Below are 26,201 nucleotides of genomic sequence, written 5' to 3' on the forward strand. Positions count from 1 at the left end.
ATTTTAACATAATTCTACTCTTAAAAGTTATAAAAAAACAACTCAAAAAACATAGTAAGTTTTCGAGATATTGTTTCTCGTATTGTTATCCTTTCCCTCAATTGTTTAAGGTCCTGCCAGTGCACCGAAACGAATGATAGTAATTGAATTAAACCTTTTTCGCCCATTGTTCGACTTTTCAAACAGCTAATTCTTTCAAAAAGTGAATAGAATAAGTGAAAGTTACTTTACTTTTCGCTGTTATATGTTTTCTTGCAGTTTTATAATGCGCTGCATAAAAAGGGTTCAAAGGGTTCACTGATAGAAAAGCAGTTAACTTTGATAATCTTTAATATTCTTGGTAAACAGAATGCATAATTGTTTTCTTTTGCATTTAGAATTGAAATTCTAAGTCTTCAAGGTCATTTGCTTTTGAGTATGCTTTGTGTGCCTTTGGCCTTGTTTGGCCTTTGTTATCTAACACAAATTATCAGCATTGCAATTTGTTATGCACAAATTCAATTTGCTTAACATTTCATTGGAAACTTCTGGCGATGCAGCCTTGAGGCGTTTTTGCTTTAGCTCCGCCTGGTTTGGCTTCGCTTTGTGATGCCACAGATTCCGTCTTTGGTAATGCAATGGCCCCATTGGTAACTCAGGGCCACTGACTCTGGGCTCTTCGCCTCTGCTTCAGTTGGTTTGCCCAGTTGACTTGGTCGACTACTCCATTAGCCTTTGGAGTGTAAAATTGTGCAAACAATTTCAATTATCCCCGAAGACGCGCTGCAGACTGCTCCTTGTCTGCCACGACAAGGGAGGGAGGGAGGAAGGGGTGGCAAATGGGCCAAGATGACAGGCACTGGAAAAGGAAAATATGTATATGTATACAAATAATAATAAGGCCAACGAAAACAAGCATTATAATGGCTGTGGATTCCGGCTTGTTTTTCCTGAAGACTCGGATATTTTTTTTTGTTTTTTAATTTTTTTTTTTTTTTTTTTTTTGTTCCTGCTGCCTTTGTTGGGAATGCGAAATTGGAGCAGCTAAAATTTAGCGTGGCAATTGACTTCAAGTTTTCTCTTTTTTTCGGTTGCCACGGGTAAATGTAATAAAGCAGATGGACCTGGAGGAGGACCTTAAGGAGGAATTGGGGCAACCAACTTGGCTGGCCAACTGAGTGAACTTTAAGCAAAAGCGGGCCACACAAATTGCAAGCTTATGGCCAATGAATGCAAGACGTTGCACAAACCGAATAGACCATATTTTTGGCATGGCCCGAAGAAGAGGAACAGACAGCAGAAGATGGAGACCGGCAAAAAAATAGAGCCGGAAATTGGCGGCCGCCATTGGCTTTAAAGACTTCTTGGATGACTTTGCCTTTTGCCCAGTACTTTTTGTTCGAGACTCTCGGTTATTTTTTGCTTTTGCTGCTTTTTGCTTTTGCCAGCTGGCGGAGTTTTCATTCAATCATCCATTTATTTTTTGACCATTTTCCAAGACAACTTGGTGGTCACGTTGCCCATTGATGATGTGCCAGTGAGAAGAGGAAGGGAGGACTACCAAAAAGGTGGAATCCAAGTAGAGCGAGACATGAGCTACAGAAGAAGAGCGCTAAGAAATTCTTTCAGCCGGAAGCGCAGAGATAACATTGTGTGTATATGTATGTACGTGTGTGAGTGAGCTAGTGTGTGTGTGTGTATATGTCTGACGCTTCATACATAAATGCAAGTAATGCGGAAAATATGAAAAATGTTTGGCCATGTAATAAAGGCGAAAGCAGAAAGAGATGGCAGAAGCAACACAAAAATTGTGAAGCTCCACAAATACATATATATATATATATATATATATATATATATTGTAGTCTATATGTATGTATAATAATAAAAGACCACATTACAAAGTGGCAAGCGCTATAATTGAAAATAAATACGACAGTGGAAAGTGTCCTGAGAGCAACGAAAGAATGCAGAAAATGCTAGCCAGCTGCAAAAAAAGAAAAGCCATCTTCAGGCCAAATAAACTAATTGATGACTGAGCTATCGTACCTTAAGTGAAGTAGAATACAAGGACAAAAACATTCGCTTTGTCATTACCAGTTCAGTCATTGATTCTTCACTTGATTCTACCCCGAGAGCCAACATTAAATATAAAACAGGATATCGGGAGAAATTCAGCCATTATGGCTTCTATTGGTTAGATAAGTTTTTTTTGTCAAAAAGAATGGTTCTAAATTTAGGTGAATTCCCAGCATTGACTTGTGTTTTTGGCTTCGTTCTAGCAACGTGTTTCGAACAATAACTAAGGGAACCTGCAAATATATTTGCATACATAATTCTTTTTAGCCATTTGCCCTCTTCGGCTAATAGTCAACTTACATAACAAACCAATTACCGTGGGGCGCCAAGGCCGACATAATTATGTGTTAAATTGCAACACATAGTAAGTCAGTAAACCGGAATTCTATACAAAGCATCAGAAATCGAACCCAAAGTCCAAATTTTGGCACATAATTTACACAAAAAAATGTGAAAAAGAATCAAAAGGAGGTATACGAAAAAAAGGAATATAAGCAGAAGTTTGTATGCTCTAATTGGAACCTTTTATAATGAACTCACTTCCATTTTGATGAATATTAATCTTCTGACTAGTTAATCAATATTTCCATTTTAAGAAAGGCAATTCAAATTCAATTCAGGGTTTTGACATCACATTTGATAGTTTTCAAAATCAGCCCTATATATGAGCTTCAAGCTGGACCTAATCTTGGAAAGAAACAACACATATATTAGCTAATATGGCCAACTCTTGCTAAAAATCAATATGCTCTCTGTATATAAAAATAGAGCAAAGAAAAAAGGAAAAATCGCTTTTCAATTGTTTGCTTGTGTGTATGTTTTGTGTTCGATTTGGGATAAGAATTAAGGGGTGGGGTAGAGAAAGGTTCTCCTCGTTTGGAATGGTGTGTATAGAAGGGCGGCAATATTTTCATGTCCCTTCGTTTATGCCGCCATCACCCTCTTTGCCTAGGAGAGCAACCAAAGAACAACATCTGTGCTGTGCTTTGCGAAAGGCGCAATGGCAAATGAAAATTTGAAAATTATTGAGACGACGAGCAGAAACGAGGCAAAAGGCTCTGGCACATCATTGAAATTCTTTTTTCCCCTCACTTTTTGGCACTTTTGGCGTGAAGCTGCTGCTGCTGCTACTGTCGTTATGATTATTATTATTATTGGCAGTCCACCCGCTACACCCCAACTCCTCGATGCCACCCTGCCCCTTAAAAACTGCCTAACAATAACAATGGATGACTGAGCTCAGGAATTATTTTTGCGATCCAACAAACGACAAATTTTCTTCGCCTCGGCTCTTTCAACACTTTTTTCATTGCCATACGTTTCGTTTCATTTGAGTTGTTGTTCTTCTTGTTGTTGTTGCATTGAAAATTTATGACTTTTTGACTATTGGCAACAGATTGCAAAGCGAGTTCATTATTTGGCTTTGGCAAACTTTTGAATTTTAATTTGAAAATTATGCTCGTTTTGCTCGATTTTAATGAACTGTTCTGGTGCCGGTGCTGGTGCTGGTGCTGAGCTAGGGTAACAGTTTTGCTCAATGACTTTTGTGTATTGTGTCGGTGGCGTATGAGTAATATAAGACGCCCGCAGGCCTGTGTCACCTAATTAACTGGCAAATAAATTAGGCATATCCTAGTGAAGTCTGCAGGATTGGTAGGGTTTGGGCTTGTGTTTGCTTAGGCTGCATAACGGTGTTAATATAGGGCTGCAGTTAGCACTAAAAGGCCATGTTCAAGAGACACAAGAGTCTCTTGAATTACTAACAAAATAAAACGCACATAAGGACATGAATATCAGTTATATTTTCAAAGCGATAAAATTACTTTTCTTTCATACATTCAACAATGATTAGAGGTTATTTTTAACGTAAGTCAATGAATACATCATTATCTTAGAGAAATATTCATTATTGGAAACTACAATGAATGAAATCGAATACCGGTGAGTTGCCTTTTGCAGTAGTCATGCGGGATACAATGTGGGCGGATATTGCCATGGTTATGGTTATGGGATTTGGGTGCTGGCTTTAGGCACCTTCTGCATGCAACATAAAATAACAAATTTTATGCATTTGGCCAGAATAAGAGAAAGAGAGCAAAATAGCAAGAGGCTGTGGGATGCGTTAACTGAGCGTGACACAAAGTTTTAATTTTATTTCAGGCTCTCGGCGGCTAAAATGCATGGCCACCAGCAAAAAGTCAACTGCATTGGTTGATTCCCTCCAAACTGGGCAACATTCTGCAATGTCTATTGGTTATTTTATGACCATATGGACCCTCGCTTGGCCGCTTGGCCGCCTGGCCTAATTATATAAATATCGAATGCCATTGTCAGCTTTAAAACTTTAATGTCATTTCCGATTCCCCTCTAATGGAATTAAAAATCATGATGGCAACTTTTCCTACTATGAAGTTCAAATGGCTTCTCTACTTTTTTCAAAAAACATCAACTAACTTGTCCAATGACAATGACAATTTTGTTGCTTATCGAAATGGAATTGCAGGCGGTCTACTCTTTTTTTTTTTTTTTTTGGTTTCTCTTAATCCTATTGGCTTAGAGAGGACTGATTAAAATGCAACAATATAAAACCAAAACGCTGATACTCAATAATTATAAATTATTTGTTTAAAACTACTACAACATGGCCGCAAATGTGTGAATCTATGTAACTGTGGATGTGCTTTTGTGTGTGTGTGTGTTTTCACAATTATCACCGGGATTATGTTAATTTGTGCTTCTTTTTGACGCTGGCAACCGCAACAAATCGCCGATTTATGACCATTTAGTAAGCAGGTTTTGTACAGATTTTACACATGTTCTGTCCATTAATTTATAGTTAACATGCTGGGCAGAAATCTAAATGGAAACGTGCGGGCTCATCCGCTTGAATGGACTTGTATGATAATGAATGAACTTTGAACTCGAATAAGGGAAAATTCAATATTTTTCCATATCCAGTCGTGGCTCGTGCCGAAAAAGGAAAATAAAGCAAATAAGTTTTGAGCAAAGTATTTTTGTTTTCGTGGGGAAATGAAGGCAGCAAGAAAACTTGTTATTTAATTATAGACAAACAAGAAAACTAACAAAAACGGAATGGATTTTGGTCATTTCATTTGATCAACAAATATGTCTAGATAAAGAGAGAGAGAGAGAGACTTTGGCCAACTAGTTTTTTTTGGTTTGGCCAACAACATAAAAGCGTAGCAACTTTAGGCAAATTAAATTACTTACTTACATACTCATCAATTGTAATGGCAAGGGGGATGGGTGTTTGTGTGTGTGTGTGTGGAATGTGTATTAACCACTTCCAATGGCAGACATCAAATCAAAGATGCGCCAATGTGTTTAACTAGTGGAGAAGCATTGGCCAAGTTGCGTAGCATTTGAATTAGCAAAACACAAAATATCTTAAATTATTTCGTTAGTAGCCCCAAACTTTTGCCATGGCACACACTTTGACACTTTTCCTTTTTCTGTGTGTTTTTGCTTTTCCTTTTTTTTTTTTTTTTTTTGGTATTTGTTTTTGGGTGTTGCTGTGGCACGTTGATTCTGTAGCCCCTGGGCGCATTAGAAATGGACTGGACGGGTCTCTGGACACGTTGGTTGGGATTGTTTGATGCTTTTAGCTAAAGGGCCAATATTGATTTCGATCTTAATTAACTTTGGCACATTTGCAACAGTCGCTAGCAAATGCTGTGACGCCCATGCCCATGCCCATGCCCACGTCCACGCCCGCAATGTCCCCGAATATCTACACCCACACCAGGTTTTGCTTGCCCCTCAAGTTCTGTGAAAAAATATATATAGATGGAAAACCTCATTGGAGACAGAATCTATCGACCACCCACAGAGGTTTATTTGTCCTTGTTTTTACTCTGTTTCTTTCTTTATTATTTGATTTCTCTTTCTTTTTTTTTTGAGTGGGAGTTAGCTTCTTTTGCTAATTTGTTTGTGTGCACGTTTCTTTCACTCCTCTTGCCATGTCTCATTTTATCGGTTTCGCTTTCAACCAGGTTTTCTGTGCGAAATACTGTAGTCTAAAGCGCAGTTCAAATGAGTGTCAAGCCATAGGTAAAAATGGCAAAAATAGAAAAAATAGGAGTTGCAAATGTGTCTGTCGGTTGGTTGTTCGCTCTAGCACACACAATCTGCTTTGATTTGGTCCTTTTTTTCCCCTAGTTTTATTATATCCAGTGGCGTATCCAAGGGATAAAAGTTACCCCTTTTTGGCAAATATTATATTCAAAACTCCCTGTGGATCCGCCTTTGATTACATTTCTTACTGCCTCACTATATCACTCTCTCTCTCTCTCTCTCTCTCTATGTCTTTGTGGTTGTGAGCTCTAAACTTTTGCCATTATCAGTTTTGGCCACCATCACCGAAACGCTAACGCTCTTTCCCTTACCCCGACTGGGCATTGATATGGTATTTTTTGATTGGTTTTGCAGGACTTCAAGTGCTGTTCGCTTTGCGTTTTAATTGCCAACTGAAATTTTGTTACACTCTAAAAAGAGAGAGAGAGAGTGAGAGGGTGAGGTTTCTGTAAAAAAATAGAAAGCCAAATATTTTTCTAGGCTTTTGTCTGCATTCAAAGAGTGAAGAGTCTTTTGAGTGATTTTGTTGCCTTTTGTTAGCAGACCAATTGCCAAATCCAATCAAATAACTCTCTTTTGGCCAAACTTCTATTGAGTTCCTGAAATTAATTTCCTCTTTCTCTCTCTCTCTCTTTCTTTCTCTTCATATCAATCCATATTTAAAAAGTAACAACTAAGCGAAATAGTTTGGTAAAATGATTGTATGTCTTAAATTTCTCTGACCATTTCATTAAGCCAATGAAATTTTAATCAATTTCAATGTGAAATTGATTTTCGGAATACAATTGACGGTGTTTTGTTGCCTTTCTCTTTCTCTGTAACGGCTGGTTGGCCTATTATTAATTGCTAATTTGTTAATTAAAATCATTTCGCAGCACATTGTTGGCATCTTCGTAGGGTAGCGACTTTGATGTGACCTTAAGTACGCATAATTATAATGCATATTCAAAGGAAAATAGCATAACAGTGTGTAGATTTAATTACAATTTAGCAACTTTCAACTTGAATGGCTGCCCATCAGAATAACAAAAGCCCATTTGGACAAAGCTCAATGAAAAGGCATTTAATAATAATATTAAGAAGACTGATGGCTGACGACTGACTGCCAAGCACCCAGCACCCATCAAACACAACAAAACACACACACACACACATTGCCCAGGCACTCAATTAACAGAGGGAGAAACGAAATAAATATTCAATCTAGACAATGACATTTAGATACTCTACAAACGGAAACTTTTTCAAAGAGGCTTGATAATTTGATATTGAGAATTTTACTTTTCCATTGGGTTTCTAACATAATAAGAGAAATTACAGAAATCATAGCAAATTTTAGTCTAACCTGTTTACTAAACCTGAAAAGATCTTGACCTAATTGTATTCCGTTTTGCCTGTTGAAGGGCAGCTTAAGCCACCTTTATTCTCTTTAACGTGTGGAGGAAATGAAATACAGATTTTTCATTGCCTACTTTTGTGGGCTGGAGCATAGAAATTTTTTTAAAGTGCTTAAAAAATTGTTGAGAAGCGACAAAAAAACGAGAGAGAGAGAGAGAGAGAGTGAGAGAGAGACTGGAGGTGAAGGGAGTTAGAAGTGAGAGCTAGTATTAAATATAAAAATAAAAAACAAAAATAAAACGAAACTGAGAGCGCAATAAAAAACCAGAAGCAGTGTTTTTCAACTCTTGGTTTTTTTTTTTTCTCTCTTTATTTTCGGTGTGTTCCAGTGGCAGCACAAAACTTTTAATTAAACAATTTCTGGCCTGGTAGACCCCATGCTCCATGCTCCTCATCCTCAAGCATCCCTTAGTACCGCCTTCGAAATGAAAACCGAAAAACTTGTGAAGACAAATTGCATAAAAAATAGCAGCAAGAAAAATAACAGCAGCAACAGAATCAGCAGCAAAAGCACATTAGATAGTCCAGCATTTAAATCTAATTAAATTTCTGACTTGTCGCTGTTGTCAAGCAAATAAATACTTAAGCGTACATAACTATGACAACAGATGAGCAATCCTTAAAGCCCAAAAAAGGACTTAAGTCGCGTTTGCTCTCCCTCTCTCTCTCACTCATTCTTGCACTCTCCCTTTGCAGTAAGTTGACAAAAAACTTTTAATAAGGCAATAGGAAAAAAAAATTTATATAAATACGTATATAAATAAAAGAATACATAAAGTTCGTTAAGGGGGGCATGGCCAGGGCGGGTGGGATTCATTAGAGAACTGCCGTCCAGCTATAATTAAAGTTTACTTTCGCCCTGTCCGTTGCAGTGCAACTTTTCACCGGCCAACTGCAGTGTTCAGATAAAAACTTCACAGGTAAACCAGGCACTTTCTCTCCCCCAGACTATGGTCCCCAAAAATACATTACACATTACGCCAAACGACTACAGCAACAGCAACAGCAACAACAACAACAACACACAATTGTTTTTCGCTGCTGGCCTCCCATTAAATTGCCATCGTTTGCATTTATTTCCTTTCATTTTGTTTGACATTTTAGCATAGAAATTCGACAGGACTGAAGAGAAAAAAAACCTGAAAAAATTTCCATAGCTAAGCTCAGTCAACCCCATAGTAGCATGGGCAAACCCTTTTGATGTAACCACGGTTTTGACTAGCGAAAAAAACAGCAACAACAACAAAATTCAAAAAAAAGGCCAACCGCTGGCAAGATGCTTTCACTTACAAAACAAAAGGCAAACGTTGCTCAGTGTCTGCCAGGACACAAACCCAGCGCCCAATTCTCTCCTGTTTTCTAGCCTGTCCAGCCCGTTTTACTTTTTGTTTTTTGTTTGTGGCCGTGTCATTTTTACAGACTAAATTAAAATATCTGCCTTACCAAAAGGGGGGAAGACTGAGAGAGTTAAAAAAATGGCGGTCTAATTTACATTTGTAAAGCAAAATGCCAGAAGCCTTTTTTGGCCTCTTTCCCAGCCGCTGGCATCACCCTCACCCTTCTTCTCACTCTCTATCTCTCTCTAGGTCTTTCGCTGGTTTATTGAGATGGGGGTCAAACCAAATCTTAATCACTGTCAAGTTCAAACGCCCAAAGCTCATGAATATCAATGACAATGCCAAAAGAAAAGGACACTTTTCTTTCCACTCTCCTCCAAGCCCTTTGGATCTCTTTTTATGGCCGTTTTGTATGCGATTTCCATACTTTTGCCACTCGCTCAGCATGTCAAATTGCAAAAGTGGCCAAGTGTTAAATGAATTTTTATGCATATGTATTTATATAAATATAAATGCGAATGCCCTTGTTGTGACTGGACTCCAGAGCTGAAAACATTTATTGCCATTTGACATTTTATTTAATAAAAATAAATTAAGTTTACTTTTTGCTGTCCATACATACATGTACATACACTTACACCCACACCCATACCCACACACATATACAGATTGAATTTGTTTGTGTATTTTACTCTTAATTAATTTTTAATGATATGCTATTTTCTGTATTTATGAGCAATTTAATGCTCAATATCCAACGAACAAGTGCAACAAGCAACCATCAACGTTGTCGAGTGGCCAAATTGTACATTTATAATTATAAATACAGTTCACAAATCGCCATAGCGCATAATGCAAATGCATTTTTAACAGTACAAATTGTTAGCTTGTCCTGTATACAGGTATTTGGTATAAAACATTATAGAAAACATTATTCATCATTGTTATGATTTAAATTGAACTGGAAGCTTTGCACAAAGGAATGCTTAAGTGGTTACTTAATTACATTTTATGAATTTGAAAAATACTTGAAAATTTCTGTAATTATGAGTTGGTAACATAAGGCTTTCCATGTATGTTTACTTGTAGGCAAAGATATCTAGGAAATGTTGGAAAATCTCACAATTAAAGCTATCGAAATGTCAAAACTAAGACTTAGAGACTAAAGGACACTTTCTAATAACACTGCCAAACTTTAACACTTTATTGTAACTCTTGATGACGAACGAATCAATTTCGACAAAAGTTCTGATCATTTGAAGCAAAATGTCAAGCGGCTTCCGTCAACTGACCATTCGGTGTCTTTAGGTTTCTTGAATGTGCTCTAGTTCGGGTTGGAGTTGAAGTTGCAGTTCCAGTTCATATACACAGCTATTAGAGCAGATTTTCAAATGTGTGCTTGGCTTGCACTTTGGCTTAATGCTTTCATTCGAGTGCCCCGCATGCTCAACTTGCATTTAAGTGCAAAACTTTCTAATTATGTGCCCGAGAGAGTGAGTAAAACGACCAAACAACCAACTAACCAACCATCCAACCAACCAACCAACCAATTCAACGCTCAGGACGACGACGACGACTTGAGTCTGGAGTGCAATGGCGACTACAACGCGCTCTCTGAAAATTAATAGACTGTGAATATGTTAATGATGCAAGTTGCGTTGCGCTTTGACAGGCTTTGAGCAGTGAAAACCTTTTTTAAAACTTAACAATATATAAAAATCTACACACGCACACTCACTGAAAGAAAGAGAGAGAGAAAGAGAGAGACAGAACCAGCTCGACCCATAAATAATAATAATGAACAATAAAATATTAAATGCCTCACTAAATTAAATGCTCAGGCCCTTTTTGCGGCTGAACTGACCTTGCCCAGTTTATACATATTTATTGTGTGTATTTATTTGCCTAGTGCTAATTTAAATTTATTGTGTCCCAGCCAAGTTGCAAGTGGCCCGCTATAAATTTCTAATGCTAAGCCGCCACCGAAGCCGCAATCATTAATTATAATTCATTGGAGCTGGCAACGAAACGAAACGAAACGAAAGTGTTTCAACTTAAATTCCGACCCGGTTGATGAAAGGCGTTTACAATGGAGACATAAACCTGGCAACTCTGAATCGATTAGCTCTGTGGGAGACACAAACACACACACACACAGAGACACAGACGCACAAAAACCACAGAAAAGGTTCCTTACACACACAGACGCATACACCCTCAACCTAAAATAGAAAATGGTTCCCAAAACAAAGGTTGAAAATGAACAAATTATGCACTTGAAAAAATTTGAATAAAACTTCATATTTCATATTTATGTTGCTTGAAGAAGTAAAAAATATGCTAAAATTGTGAAATGAGGTGAGAAAACTTATTCAGTTAATTAAAATGGAATGCTTGCAAGTGGGAAGTGATAGAAGAAGATACTCATCTTTTTCTTCTATCAACTGTTAATGACCCTTGGATACCTTAAAATGTTTTTAATAGTTTGGTGAGTAATTGATTTTGCTTTAGTCACTCAGTGTTATTAGGAAAGTTAGTGACTATGTCAACTTTTCTTAAATTGTTGCTATTGTTTCTTTATAGGATATTTAAATCATGATAAGAAGGCATTGACTTGGGCCGTAATACTTTACTATGAGTTTTCCTCGTTTAGTAAACAAATTATCAGACTTTACAATCAAATATATGTACCTATAGAAAGAGGTCAACTTCAAATCAAACATAGAATTAAATCTTCTGTAAAAGAAGGGAACATTTCAAATAGAGCTTAGCCTACTTTATTTATACATATACAGGTAAAGGTTAATAACATTAGATCTATAAAGGATTTCATATCATAGTAACCTTTGGGAAACTTCTGGCAAACTTTAGATCACATTTTTCTCCATGTGTTTGGTGCAAAAAAACTCAAAATCCAAAAACCAAAAGAAAAAAGAACTCCAGCTATTTGCTGTTGGTTTAACGAAGTTGTCGTCCAACTGTCATGCCTGTATGCATTTTGGTGGCTGCTGCCTGCTGAGTAACCTGCTGGCTCTTTTCTGTGGTCTCCATTTAGATGCGGGGGAAACTTTTCATTTTGAACAGGCCTGTCTCCTCCCCTGACTCTCTCTCTCTCTCCAAAAAGAAAAAAAAGAAAAAAATTACACATGTAAATTGCATGTGCAGACCGCAAAATGAACGAACTAACGAATGGACATTCGAGTTGTGTGCCTTTTTCGTGTAAACTCAAATAAGGTGTCAATAAATTGTGTCTGCTGTTGGTGTTGTTGTTAGAGTTGTTGTAGTTGCAGTTAGTGCTGATGCCTGCAAGCGTTTAATTTGCATGTGTCAGATGTCAATACATTGTCGTTGCATTAAAGTGCGTAATTATGGTAAAACGGGCAATGACAAATCCAACTAAAACCAAGTCAACACAAGCACATCGGAGGGGATGGGTTGTGGTTCACATGTCAACTTCAATGAATTCAACTTGCTATGGCCTTTTGTGCAGCAAATTTTGCATTCAATTTTGAAGCAGAAGCACAAGCTCAAGCCTCGAAGTGACCCCCATCGTGGCCTCTGGCACACACCTCCCCCCACCTCCTCCACCCGTAACTTTAATTACAATGCACGCATTTAAGCTGTATCCCGGCTGGTTGGTTGGTTGGTTAGATGGCTTCCAGAACTGACCCCTGCCACGTTCTCATTTAAATCTATTATTTGGCTACATTCAAGTGTTGCTGGTGCGGTTTTTGGGTGTGTGTTTCTCTCTGTGTGTGTGTGTGTGTGTGTAGCAGGAGTAACAGCAGCAGCTATTAAAAATTAATTTGACACTTTGCGCTTGCATGTCAAAGTATGCGAAGGGCCCTGTCCAAAAAACTTTTGCCAGGCGCTTAGCTTGCATAATAATTAATGAATGCTGTGTGATGGAAAGGGTGGGACAAGGCGGAGGGGGGCCTGACTTCAAGCTCGGGGGATGGGCATAAAATGTGAGAGCAAAAACTGCAATTGCCGTAATTAACGCGTTTCGTGTGCTACAAATGATGGTGCTCAGAGTTTCTAAGAGTGGGAGGTGCGGTAGGGGCGGTGGGCTGGCGGTAGCTGGTGGGCGTGTTCTTACATTATATTTAATAGCTTTCTGCGTGTTTTTTTCTTCTGTATTTGGCATTGTGTAGTAGGGGAGTATGTATGTATTTGTTATTGCAATTAACTTGTTGCCAACGTCCGAGGACGTCTCATGCAAGCCAGCCATTTGCCATCATCTTGCTGGTTGACCCTTCAAATGTGGCATATGATTATTATTGCTTGTTTCTAGCACCTATTGGCCGAGTGTGCCTCGTTTGATTGACAAATTGCTAACCCAGGGTGTGGGAAGACTTAATTATAAGCGACACCTGTGCGATTATTTCCCAACGCAATCCTCAAAAAGGTATAAAGAGTTTGCACATTAAGCTCTCAACTGGCAGTTGGTTGTAAGGTATTCAATTTGCTTTGCTCACGTTATTCCACCGAGTCCGAGTCTAAGTCCTCGTTATCCTAACACGCCTTACGTGCATCGATAGCCAAGTCAAGTCGTTTGGAATGCGTGGTGTTATTACTATTTTTGGCATTTCTCTCGTTTGTTTCGTCCTGCGAGATGTAAGCACTGCGGACTTGCGTCGTGATGAAACGGTAAAAGAAGAATTTTAAACCAAGGGAAACGGTGTTAGCTTAACTCATATTTCCGTTTAGTATCCACCGCCCGAAATGCTCAAGGAACTGGCTCCTGTCCATGATAGTTGTGTGAAGAAGACAAGTGTCACCGAAGGTAAGCAATTTCATTATTGTATCCCTAAGCAAATGAGCAACTTTTCAAATGATGCTATTACCTAAAAGCATCTAATGGAAACAACACTACAATGACATCTGTCACAGTGGTATTTGTATCTATCTGGACTCGTCTGTAACCATCTTATGCATCTCTGTCTTTGTGTGTGTGTAGAAGCAATTAAGGAGTTCAGTGACGGAGATGTGCACGAGGATGAGAAGCTCAAATGTTATATGTACTGTGTCTTTGATGAGACAGATGTCCTGCACGAGGATGGGGAAGTGCATTTGGAGAAGCTGCTGGATCGCCTGCCTGATTCCATGCACGACATTGCGGTAAATATGGGTAAACGTTGCTTGTATCCCAAGGGTGATACCAAATGTGAGCGTGCCTTTTGGCTCCATCGTTGCTGGAAGCAAGCGGATCCCAAGGTAAGACCCTGTCTGATTAGCAATGACTCTGACTTTTTCCACGGGCTAATGGATTTTTACTTTGCAGCATTATTTTCTAATTTAAAAACATTTGGAGCATAAAAGTGAAAGATGAATAAGAAGCAAGGAGAAGCAAAAGTCCAAAGTATAAATTAGTCATTACTTTATACCGATTTATGGTTTATGGGCATTATGATATCATTCAACGATATATTGTATATACTTTAAAGTTTGGTTGGTTAGCAAATTCCTCATAAAAGGCATCAGAAAATCCAAACATTATTTGTCTATTTGTTTCAATTCTCATATTGGCTTGCAGCTGTTGCAAATGTTTTTCTTTTGCATAATTGTCGCGCCTGATCGATTGCACTCATAAATCGCCTGACTGGCAATGACCTAAAGCATATTTAATTATTTAATTAGCGCTATCTAAAGAGCACCATCTATAATTTTATGCATCGACAAACATTAATGGCGGCATAATAAAATTAATATGTGGCTGCCAGCCATCCCGCCAGCCAGTTGCATCTGCTGTTTCTCAATAATTATGACATGATGCGGATACCCGCAATTCCCCTCTTGCCCCTCACCCATTGAAATTCGTACTTGTATTCGTTTATGTGGCTGCATTTCTAGTGCCGTTGCCATGGCCATACAATTTCCCATCACTTGATGCTGATACATACAAAACTGTTGCCAATCAAGTGAGTTAGAAAGTGTCTAGCACTGAACTGAAGCAAAAAGTAACTTCAATTCTACTCGAACTTAATTAGGATAATGCATTTTTCGGTGTCTACCATCGAACTAAACCGTGTTTTCCTAAAAGATAGTTAAGAAACTCTTAAAATCATCTTTAGACACTTTTAAAATTATTCAGAAGGAGATGTTTTCGAACCCGCAAAGTATATATATTTTTGATCAGCATGCGAAGAAGATAGATCGAGAGAAATATGTCAATGGTAATCTTAAAACCTTAGTACGAACTTTGGCCTATCCCTAGTTAGATTCTTCCTAGTTCTTTATGCAGTCTGGTAAAATACACCATTAACTTTGTAGGTATTTGTAATATTTATGTTTCGTTCAAGAGCTCTCACCAATTACTAAAAGTTTAGTTTATTTTCACATTCGAATTAGAAATTCAATAAACATTGACTTATGGTTTTTGTAAATCAACATTCTCTTTAACGAAAAGCCTTTTCAATCACATAAAAAATGTTTGGCATAGTTTAGATTTAATTGAAGAATCGATGAGTTAATTATAAAATCGATGACATTTGCTGTCTATTATCAAACGGAATGCGTATATATAAATATTTTAATAAAAATATTTCTTGCTTTACAAGTATATGTATGTATGTGTTTGCGTCTTGATTGATTGTGCATTCGGTAAATCGAACTTGAAATCAATTGAATTACTTTTGGTATTTCATATCCGTCACTTTTTGTCTTTTACTCTTGCTGTTGGCGAATTTCAATTCGATTTTACATATATTCTCGGGGTGTTATTTGATTTTTATGACATGTTTGCCATACTTACTATATATGTAGGTTGTGTAATATGCACAAAAGAGTGAGAGAGATGGAGATAGTCACACTACACTCTTTATTGTGTTATATATATAACGCCCACGAAAAATAAAGCATTCATGACTTTGCTGAGCAGCAGCAATATCAATCTGTATCACATTGGGCATATTGTCTGGGTGTGATATGAGTATCCCCCAAATCGACACTCTGTCAAATTGTATGCCACGCTATACCAATCATCGTTTAATTTATATGTTTTTCAGTTTTTCATTTGCCATTTCGGCATTTTGTTATCATTTGCTGCTGCTGCTGCTGCTGCTCTGTGGGGCGTTGTCATTTATTCATCTGTTCGTGTGTTGTGGCCAAATGCATTTACAATTTGTTCTGCCATTGGCAATCGCAAACGCGAATTGCAAGTGGCATGTGTAATTAAAAAGCATTTGTCCATCCTCGATCCCTAATGACGGTGATCATGTTGGAAATGTCAATTAAAATGGCAATGGAATTTAAGAAATAGTCGAAAGTCATACACCTATAAAATGAGACAAGTCGTAAATTTGTAATCACAGTTGGTATTCGAAGTTTGTTTGGCTCACAATGATCAGATACTGTTTCCTTCTCTGCTTGTTTGGTGGCTATGCAATTGGCCAGGCACCACGACGAGACGCTGAATATCCTCCACCAGGACTCTTAAAAATGGGAAAACACTTCCATGACATTTGTGTGGAGAAGACAGGAGCCACTGATGGTAGGATTTGTGACTGGAGTTTGTATTACTTTATTACTATTTATTCTTTTCATTGCATAGAGGCCATCAAGGAGTTTAGTGATGGGCAGATCCATGAAGATGAAAAACTAAAATGCTATATGAACTGTCTCTTCCATGAGTTCGATGTGGTTGATGATAATGGTGATGTTCATTTGGAGAAACTTTTCAATGCAGTGCCAGGAAAACTACGCGATATTTTGATGAAGATGTCCGAGAACTGTATACATCCTGAAGGCGATACACTGTGCCACAAGGCATGGTGGTTCCATCAGTGCTGGAAGAAGGCCGATCCTGTCCATTACTTCTTGGTTTAAAACATTTCATTTTAAATGTAATAAAATATTAGCTGCAGTTTCAATTTGAATTTAAGAAAAGCTTATCAATAAATGGCTTGCAGATATGGTTTTGGTTCAAAAGTAACTAGTTCGTTTTGGCTTGACATCTAAAAAGTGTCCTTTTGAAATTTTTTCGAGCTCATAACTTGCAAGTAACCAATAACCATTTGATACATAAATTTAGTTTTTGATTGAAATGGCAACTACATAATGGCTGGTATCTTTACTTACGATTATTATCCCTAATATTTCCTGTGCTGATGAGAAAATTAATGAAATTAAAGAACTTTTTTATTTACAATCCAAATTTAAAGCGTCACGTAGACAAGAGGAAACAGTATTTGAGTATGATTTAATTTTATTCTTATAAAATAAATTCTTATTCTCGATTTTATAGTTATGTTTATTCACAATACAAAATTCTTATTGGCTGATCATTTTTACAACTAAATAATGTGTTTATTTATTTTTTAAGAGGTTTGATATGAACATTAAATGTCTTTAGTACCCATGTGGTTAGCACATCTAATGAAGTTATTAATCTTAAAAAGATAATCTATTGAATGGGGTCGTTGAATTTTCGTCTAGTTTTAGTTCGAAGACACAGGTTTACCTACCTTGTCTTTGCTTGCTTGCCAAAGATCTTTAATTTGGGCAACAAATTTTGTTTTAGGGAAATCAAACTGGACTTTAAATGCAAATTAAAATGTGCATGGCAAGACAACTTTATATATTTGACAGTTACATTCTACTTGAGAAGCAAATCATTTTAAATCTATTGACCTGAATGCACCTAAAAGAAATTTGATCCTAATTGCCATTTTGGCTGACTCGATTAAACTTTTTGCCCTATGCCATATCAAACTTAACCAATTAAGAAAAGATATAGGTAAATAGATTTACATCATACATTTTGTTCTCGCTAAGTTTTTTAAATTCGCATTGAGGTTTGCAGCTAATGATTAACGGCACGCCAAAGCTGCTGATGGGTGTGGCCGGAGAAGGCGGCCTTATGTATCAGCACTCAGGTAACATTTAAAGTAAACGGTTGTATATACCGTCAATTTAAGTTAATAACCGACTGCCTTAGCTTATGAAAACGAAAATCAATATAAAAAAGGCAGAAATTCTGAAAATGGCAATAAAGCAAATTCAATTCTGGCTGACTGCAGTTGTCAAACAATATTCTTGTGCGAATCGAATTTTTGATAACTAAATAAAAAGAGAAAGAAAAAATCAACCAAAAATCGTATGTGCATCTACGTAGAGTGGCAAAACAAGGAAAAGTAGTAGGGAAACAAGAGAAAGAAGAAGAAAAAACGGCATTGTAAAACGAAAATTGAAATGGCAATTAAAAAACCATCCATCGTTCATGCCGCATGCCTCAGTGCGATATATATACGTATATGTGTAAATGTGAAGTGGATGTAGATACATACATATATTGTATCTATATATGTATGTATGTTATTCCTGTAATTTCAGTCGTCCTTTAAAGGATGTGTTTGTGAGTCAGTGTGTGTGTGGGCAATGTCGTTTTGTGGCTTTGTTTCGGTTGTTGCGTTGACATTTGATGAAACAAAAGTGACAGTTGTGCACAAGTTGAAGTCTTTGTTTTCTGTATGTGTTTTCGGTGCACAATTTCAAAGCAAAAAGCGAATAGAACATTTTATATTTCTACCCCGCAATTCCCTGTCAATTCCTGTGCTGCATATGAGACTTGTGAAAATTGTAAAAGTTAAATGAAAAATTGTTGAGAGAACAAAGGGCTTTGTTGATCTCTGACGAGACCATTCCATTGCTCTATGTATTTGGTTTCTAACTCAAAATTTAACCGATACGACTTCGTCGATCAGGCCAATCAAACTGTGTCTATGTTTCATATTCCTTTGCGGTCCTTTCCGTCGTACATGGAAGGGCACGTGGGCATGTGTTTGTCAAAATTAACACGACAATTGTAGACTATGTGGGTGTGTGGGTGTGCGGGTGTTTGTGTGTGTGTGAGGGGCATTGAGATGGTTGGTAGAAGGAAGGCGCGCGTCTCTTTCGCTGACGACTTCGCTGACGTCTCGGTCACATTTCCGTTTCCGTTTGGCGTGCAGCTTTTTGTTCGGCCAGCGGTTGGAATTAATTTAGCGTGCGCTGAGCTAGCAAGAAACAAATGATTTTTTGTTGGTTTCCTGAAATAAAAATTACAAAACAAAAAACAAAAGACTGAACGCCTCCCCTAACAACACATGCACACACACACACATATACATTGTCATTGTCCAGCTGTCACGCGTGGCAGTCACATCGCCGTAGTGGTCGTCGTCGTCGTCGTCTTCAGCATCAACGTTCTTCACATCATCCTCATCCCTTTTCACTTACTTGTTCCGTCATTTGCTCTTGTCCTGTGCCTTCTCAGCTTGACTGTTCTGTGCGACTGTGTTTTCTCTTATGCATCGTCGCTTTTATTTCGCCTTTTCACAAGTCGCAAACAAGGCCAAAGAACGGAATGAACATTTGTTTTTTCATTTCTGACTTTTCAACAGACGAGCCCGGCTACATAAAAATGACTTTGAATGGCTTTGGACAACAACAGCCTCGGCAGCGGCCTCACATTCGGCCTGTCGGTGCAGCCTGCCTTGTGTTAATCGCCTTGTCGCTGCTCAGCGAGGCGCCCATGATGCCGCCAGTTGCGGCTCAACGTGACGAGAACGTGGGTTAATGAAGTGCCCGGCGGTGTTTCTACGCCTACTTAAACAACGATTTTTAATTGCAGTATCCACCGCCAGCAATACTGAAAATGGCCAAACCCTTCCATGATTCCTGTGTGGAGAAAACTGGCGTCACCGAGGGTGAGTGGGTCATAAGTTCAAATTTTTACAATAATCTTGAAAAATAATTACGACAATTGTATTTACCATGCATACAAATGCGCGTGCGTGTGTGTGCGCGTGTGTGTGTGAATTTTTAATAACTAGAGGCCATTAAGGAGTTCAGTGATGGCGAAATCCATGAGGATGAAAAGCTCAAGTGCTATATGAATTGTTTCTTTCACGAAATTGATGTGGTCGACGACAAAGGCGATGTGCATCTGGAGAAATTATTTTACACAGTACCGAATTCAATTCGTGACAAGTTGATGCAAATGTCGGAGAATTGTATTCATCCGGAGGGTGATACCTTGTGCCACAAGGCCTGGTGGTTCCATCAATGCTGGAAGAAAGCCGATCCCAAGGTAAGATAAATCGGTGCAAACTTCTTTTTGAATGACGTTTGTAATTGTCTCCTTTTTCTCTCTCTCTCAGCATTACTTTTTGCCTTGAACTTTGGACCGTGGATGCAAACATTAATTCCCTTACCGATTGACAACCTTTGTGTATTGTAGCTTAAGTGTCGTTGTATTATAATATATGTAGATGGGCCCTCATGCAAGTTAAACTTTTGTAGTGCGCTAAAAAGTATGCTACACAAGCGGGCAACACAAAGGCAAAGGTTTTGCTTTTGTTTGTGCATAAATTATTTTCATGTGTGGGTAAGTGAGAGTGAGGGCGTGCCTCTGTGTGCGTGTGTGTGTGTGTGTGTGTGTATGTAGGTTATAAATAACAATTATGCGTAAACTTTTCAGGCTTGTTGATTTCGACAAGCGTATTACATTGCAACATTTTCATACATATGAGCCGCTTCGCTTATTACTCAAATACTTTGAATTCTGTTTTGAGTTACGAGTGGAGAAGAAAATTTAATATTGAAGCTGTTGCTGGTAGTATGGGGGGACCAGCCTGCTAGTCATTAGTCTGAGAACTTTGACTCTGGGGAGGCCGAAATGAGAAACGAGTAAATGTGGAGCAAACAAAAAAAAAAAAAAAAAAAGCGTGAAAACATTTCACACTGCCAAAAATAAAAAATTATATATATTTAACATGAAAATACACACAAATACACAATATACATGTATGTATTTGTTTTTTTTATTTTTGTTTACTCCAAGCGCATTTATTGTTGCTGTTGAGCATAAATCATTGGCAACACTCAGGCCACAAATTGCATATTGTCGAGAGTCGGTTCATAAGAACAAAACGAACAAAAATATTTATATGTATGTATATTTATGAATAATGATGATGATTCTTGTAAACTCTTCTCGCAAAAGGTAATCAAATTTCAGTCATAATAATTACTGCAATATCCCTATATTTAATTTATAAACGTAAAATTCAGTTTTATGTAGTCGCTAGTAAGAGAAAGAACAAGTTCCCTGATCACTAAATCAGGTATCTAATTTGGGCTTCAATTTTATGCATTTTACCTCTAACTGTAATCAAGTTCTCTCCAAATGCCTGATTTCCAAACCCAATAACTTAATTTACAAAATTTTGTAATTATTTATAAGACTTTTACTTTTAATTTTAAAGTATCATCGACACTTTTTCAATTTCTTTTGATTTAACCGCACATTTCTTGTGTCTTTAATGCCATTGCCTTAAGTTTTCCTTTAACCGTTCCCCTTTTCATTTTTTTCCGGCTTTCCTTTCAATTCAACTTGTATTATATTTCACAGCCATTAATTCTAATATTTTCTTTCGGTTTCTTTTTTTTATTATTTTCAAATTTAACATATATATTTTTTTTTTTTTTTTTTTGCTTCTGTCGGTCAACTGTTCGCATGCCACCTTTCGAAACTTGGTAGTCCGCTGCGGATAGCATTTGGCCCCCTTCGGTTTTGGGTTTTTATTGTTTCGACGACTTGTTGCGCAAAGCTTTTCATTTTGCAGCCAATGATTTATGTTTGCACTTTTTCATGTGGTTGTTGTTGTTGGTTTTTTTTTTCATCTTCGAAATGGTTTATTTTATGTTTTATTATTTATGCGTTTTGGTTTTTTGTGTGTGCGGTTTTCAGTGGTTGTGTTGAGTGAAAAGTTTGGTGCAAAATGAGCTTAAGTGTGGGCCAATGAATTGGTCTCATTTCTTGTTGTAATTGTTTGGGGATTAGTTTTGGGCCAAGCTTTTGAGAGATCATTTGATGGCGGCTCCCGGCTTTCTCATCATTATTGGCAGCTGGCGATTTTCAGTTGCCTTTTGTTTAATTTCATCCGGCTTGTCATCATTACTTTCAACTTAAGACTAATTTTATTGGCCATGCCCTGAGACATTCCCATTGACACAGCATCTGTTGTTACCCACTTTTTCGTTTCTTACGTTGGGTTGGGGTTGTTTTTTTTCTTCTCATTTTTGGTTTTTTCTTTCTGGCTCTCTTGGGTGCGTCTAGTAATTTGGTAAATTGAAAATTTTTTGACAGCCTTCAATGAAGTGTGGCCGACGACAGTTTACGCCTTGCGCTTCATTGAGAGCGGAAAAGTAGATGACCCCGGCCTCAGTCCCAGTCCCAGTCCCAGTCCCATTTTGAATGGATTTCCACACGAGCAGTCTGAGCCATTCATTGAGCCAGCCAATTAGCTGCCCAAATGTTGGTTAATTTCCTGGCCGAGTGTTCTTGGTGTTGTTGCTGTTGTTGTTGTTCGTAACGATATAATCATCTAATTGAATTGGCACAGCTTTTGCCAGTTTCAGTTCCCCAGTTACAGCTCTTGGCTGTTGGCTGTTGGCTTTTTACACAATTCACCGCAAATTTGCAGGCTGACCTGTTTGTCCAAGCATTCCCATGCATTTGTAATTTGAAACTGACACAGTTGGCAGGCACCACCATGTTGGCCATGGCTATAGCTATGGGCATGAAGATGGCGATTGAGTGTGGGTTGGGGGGCAGGGCCACGTGGTCCTGGGCTCGAGCACAATTAATGGAAGTTTAACTGTTCAATTGAAGCTGACTTTTTTTTCATCTTCTGCTCGCTACTGCCATCGGTTTTTTTCATTCTTTTGAAATAAGTACATGCTGTCCGATGTGGACGACCCCCCCACCGCCAGCTCTATACTAACATAGAAGTCGGTCTTTTCCTCTGGCATCCTTCTCATTGGGCCGCCTGCCTCTGACCGTGCTTTGCCATTAGGGCACTTTGTTCATTTTTCATTTCGTTGAATTTTCTGCGAGCTCACAAAGTTTTCTGTGTTTTTTTTTCCCCCTCTCTGTTTCTTCCTTTTGCACTTATTTTACGCTCTATTGTTCGTTTTGTCGGCCACGTCCAGAGCACTCACTTTCTCGGCCTGCTGCTCGACCCATTCATATTTTTTTCGCAATTTTTTTTGCCCCCCATTCCCCATTTTCCTCCCGGCGAAAAAGTAATTCAAATGGAATTAAATTTTTCCTATGCTGATTGTAGTGCTAAATTTAGGTTAGTTGCATCAACCATATAATTAGCATATACCCCGACAATTGCTTACTCCCTCTGGTGTTGATGTCTTGTCATCATTCGCCCCGTTTCAACTTCTTTTTTTGTGTTGGCCACAGGATTCAAAACGACCCAACGATAAAAAAAAAAAAAAGAGTCGCTCGTCTGGCGAAATGTGATTTGCATAAATCGACACTGAATGCAAATTTTACAACGCGTTGCAGAAGCGATCAAAAATTGTTTTCTCATGTAAGAGTCCTACAGAGGGAACAGAAATGAAACTAAAACGAATGAAAATCGCCAAGCTAAGCGTTAACAAACAAAAGTCGATAACGAAATAAGAGAAAGAGCTCGATTTGTATAAAAAATCAAATTAGTGTGCAAAAGTTAAAATGCAGCGACAGCGACAACGACATCGATTGCCACACCATTGAAGTAACTGAATTCCGGCAAAGGTCCATCCCGCGGGGCTATCGAATCCTGTTTCAATGGGTGGCAACAATCAAGCCATTTCTATCTTCTCCTGTGCACTTGTCGTTGCGGGGTGACGATTTTTATTTAGTTTTTATTCAGAGGTTTTTTTGTTTCTTTTGTTTTTTGCCTGCCATTTTCTGTAAAATCATGGAAATTAAAAAAAAAAAAAAACATAAAGAGAATTATCGGATTAAGCCCTTCGAATAATTGCATTACATTTGCTTACAGAAAGATTTCAAAATTGACATGTTCACGTGGTAGTTAATTGCAAATTCTGTTTTTACAAAAACCAAAACTAAAAATCTTAGTAAACATTGTAAACTTGGTTGGCCGTTGCAAAAAGTATATTGTAAAATGTACTTCAGTTTTTTTTTTTGATGGCTTATTAAGTCCTATCCTTGTAGTTGCCACTTAGCATATACAATTCATTAGTTGGTTTATAAAAAACTCTTTGAAAAACAAAATGGAAACAACTTTTTTTCAGAGTTTTAATATCAAATATGCTTCATCAGCTTTAAGTTTTAGTTTGCATAATCTTTTCTGAATTTAATTTGATTTGCCATGTTGTTTGTCACTTTTTTTTGCACTTTAGAGTTGTAATTTTAAACCCTTTTTTGTCGCAAATCTTAATGACTTGGAAAAAAACTACTGCAAATGGTTTGCATTCAGTATGTCTAATGGCTGATTGCAATTATTGCATGTATATTGAATTTTTGTTTTACTGTTTTATAAATTTAACTTTCACATTCAATGAATTCAGCAATTGCTGAATTGTATTCATGGTGCATTTAGTAATTACGCATACGCCATGTTGGACTTAAAGCCTTTCAATTGATTATCTTCAAATGATAGACATTTAAGATGAATAGAAAAATGAACATAAGGAAGAAGAAAAAACATCATGCAACACATTGTGTACATTGTAAAGAATATGCAATGTTTTCTTCTCAGTCTATTGTATTAGCATTTCTGTAATGAATATGAAGTTGTTGAAACAATGAAAATATCCCGTAAGGCTATTAACCGATAGAACATTGTCGAAATATGAGAAATTCCGAAATAGTTCAATTAAACTGCATTGTTTTAAAACTTTGCCCCATCAACGAGTCTATTGTTTTGAGATACAAGCAGCTGTTAACTAATTTTGAAATATGTAGCTCTTTGTACACTAAAACAATTATTTTGTGTAATTTGCTTTTAGAAAACTAAACACAAAATATACTAAATGTGACTAAAAGTGATTTCCATCACTAATGCTTAAATTTACTTACTTAAATTTAACTTGTATCTCTAGTTATCAGTTATGTTACATATTCTAAAACTTACTTAACTATATTCTTTAAAAAAGTAACAATCTAATACTTTAGTTTTTTAAATTTCATTATGTTGATATCATTTGACAATCGTTTTTCCGATTAGTGGTATGTTTCTTTAGTAAGTATCTACATACATACTTGCCGTCAATTCGAATGTCTCAATTGCTCCTCGGCCTGTGTTTGTCCATCCTGGGACTGCTTGTTGCAGTTGTATGCAAATTATGCTATAAGTTGTCTGCCATGTTCTATGTAAATAAGCTGACAGTTAAATGCAAAACAAGATAGAAACCAAAATGGCATGCCGGCACCATTAAGGTTATTTGGGGGCTTATAGAAAAGACTTTTGACCAGACATTTGGCGTCGCATTGCCAAAAAATGGTAATGAATCAAAGGCGGTAATGGCCGAAAAGTTAGTCGGTCAAACTATACAACAACAACAACCCGAGACGCACATCAAATTGGTGGGGTGAGGTGAGAGTATAAATTGAAGAGAAGCGCTAAGCGAAGAGTAATAGAAAGATGGCGTGGGGCGGAAGCAAAGGAAGCACGTGTCCCTCGTCTCACCATGATGTGGGCGTGTTGATAACAAGCGAAGGCGCCAAAGTCATGCATAATTAATCATCTGTTAATTATAGACTTTGACCAAGTACCTACATACCAGGCAGGGCACTGGCAACTCACCTGTCGACATTTATACGCACACATTTGACACCTAGCCAAGTAATTGCCTTTGTCCACTTTGAAGTTGTTTAGTTTTTGTCCAGGCTCATTACAAGAGCTATTTCATGTGGGAAGGTGGGAGGAGTGAAATAAGTGTAGAAACGTTTTGCGGGGATGGTGCGTAGAGGGGTCGTTATGGAGTGTGTTCACATTGCCCACGTCGTAGGGGCATTTATATAAATGAACTCGTCGCTGTTGCTGCAGCTGCCAACACAGAGCACACAAACATAGCGATATATATATATATATACCAACTGGATCTGGGTCTGGGTCCTGACTACCAGCTGGCATCGTATGTGTGTGTGTGTTGGCCATAGTTCACATGCATGCTTCTCCTTGTCTCTCTCTCGTCCCTTGTTCTTCTTTTCCTCTCAGCCAGGATATGGCTGAGCAAGTGTGTGTGTGTGTGTGTGTGTGTGCGTAGTTGTGTTTGTATGCTCTGACTGTACCATGTTTGCTGCGGAACAGGAAATGAGCACCTGCTGCTTATTTATATTTTCCGCTCACTTGAATGTAAAATTACATAATATTTTTTTCGTTTTCGCTTCTTATTCTGCTTCTGCGATGTGTTCTTTTTTTTCCTCTTTGCTTGCCACTTGTACTAGTCTGAAAAATTTTTGTGTGAAATTATTTCTAGTGGAACATTTGAAGACAGCTGGGAGCAACCGAAATGAACGCACAG

The 26,201-nt window shown here is 37.8% G+C and overlaps 3 protein-coding genes across 3 annotated transcripts; all 3 read left to right on the plus strand.

Moving 5' to 3' along the window:
* Window positions 1-13,338: 13,338 nt before the first annotated feature.
* On the plus strand, window positions 13,339-14,382 carry LOC137583968 (general odorant-binding protein 83a-like). Its single transcript, XM_068299174.1, has 4 exons — window positions 13,339-13,538; window positions 13,599-13,674; window positions 13,849-14,105; window positions 14,173-14,382. Exons 1-4 carry the CDS (start codon window positions 13,449-13,451, stop codon window positions 14,188-14,190), a joined length of 441 nt encoding a protein of 146 aa, XP_068155275.1. The 5' UTR covers window positions 13,339-13,448; the 3' UTR covers window positions 14,191-14,382.
* Window positions 14,383-16,189: 1,807 nt separating this feature from the next.
* LOC137583969 (pheromone-binding protein-related protein 6-like) lies at window positions 16,190-16,821 on the plus strand. The gene is made up of 2 exons (XM_068299175.1): window positions 16,190-16,380; window positions 16,441-16,821. The coding sequence occupies exons 1-2, from the start codon at window positions 16,230-16,232 to the stop codon at window positions 16,713-16,715; spliced, it is 426 nt and encodes a 141-aa protein (XP_068155276.1). The 5' UTR covers window positions 16,190-16,229; the 3' UTR covers window positions 16,716-16,821.
* Window positions 16,822-17,881: 1,060 nt separating this feature from the next.
* LOC137583980 (general odorant-binding protein 83a-like) lies at window positions 17,882-20,162 on the plus strand. Its single transcript, XM_068299184.1, has 5 exons — window positions 17,882-17,985; window positions 19,271-19,437; window positions 19,501-19,576; window positions 19,703-19,959; window positions 20,030-20,162. Exons 2-5 carry the CDS (start codon window positions 19,291-19,293, stop codon window positions 20,045-20,047), a joined length of 498 nt encoding a protein of 165 aa, XP_068155285.1. The 5' UTR covers window positions 17,882-17,985; window positions 19,271-19,290; the 3' UTR covers window positions 20,048-20,162.
* The last annotated feature ends 6,039 nt before the right edge of the window (window positions 20,163-26,201 follow it).

The sequence above is a fragment of the Drosophila tropicalis genome, unplaced genomic scaffold, assembly GCF_018151085.1.
Source record: "Drosophila tropicalis isolate 14030-0801.00 unplaced genomic scaffold, ASM1815108v1 contig_878, whole genome shotgun sequence".
NCBI lineage: Eukaryota > Metazoa > Arthropoda > Insecta > Diptera > Drosophilidae > Drosophila > Drosophila tropicalis.

Bases quoted from the DNA above. Each gene is read 5' to 3' on its own strand.
- LOC137583968 (XM_068299174.1), top strand. From the start codon at position 13,449: ATGCGTGGTGTTATTACTATTTTTGGCATTTCTCTCGTTTGTTTCGTC. The intron at 13,539-13,598 runs GTAAAAGAAGAA...ATTTCCGTTTAG, and splicing joins ACTTGCGTCGTGATGAAACG to TATCCACCGCCCGAAATGCT. The intron at 13,675-13,848 runs GTAAGCAATTTC...GTGTGTGTGTAG, and splicing joins GAAGACAAGTGTCACCGAAG to AAGCAATTAAGGAGTTCAGT.
- LOC137583969 (XM_068299175.1), top strand. From the start codon at position 16,230: ATGATCAGATACTGTTTCCTTCTCTGCTTGTTTGGTGGCTATGCAATT. The intron at 16,381-16,440 runs GTAGGATTTGTG...TTCATTGCATAG, and splicing joins GAAGACAGGAGCCACTGATG to AGGCCATCAAGGAGTTTAGT.
- LOC137583980 (XM_068299184.1), top strand. From the start codon at position 19,291: ATGACTTTGAATGGCTTTGGACAACAACAGCCTCGGCAGCGGCCTCAC. The intron at 19,438-19,500 runs GTGGGTTAATGA...TTTTAATTGCAG, and splicing joins CGGCTCAACGTGACGAGAAC to TATCCACCGCCAGCAATACT. The intron at 19,577-19,702 runs GTGAGTGGGTCA...TTTAATAACTAG, and splicing joins GAAAACTGGCGTCACCGAGG to AGGCCATTAAGGAGTTCAGT.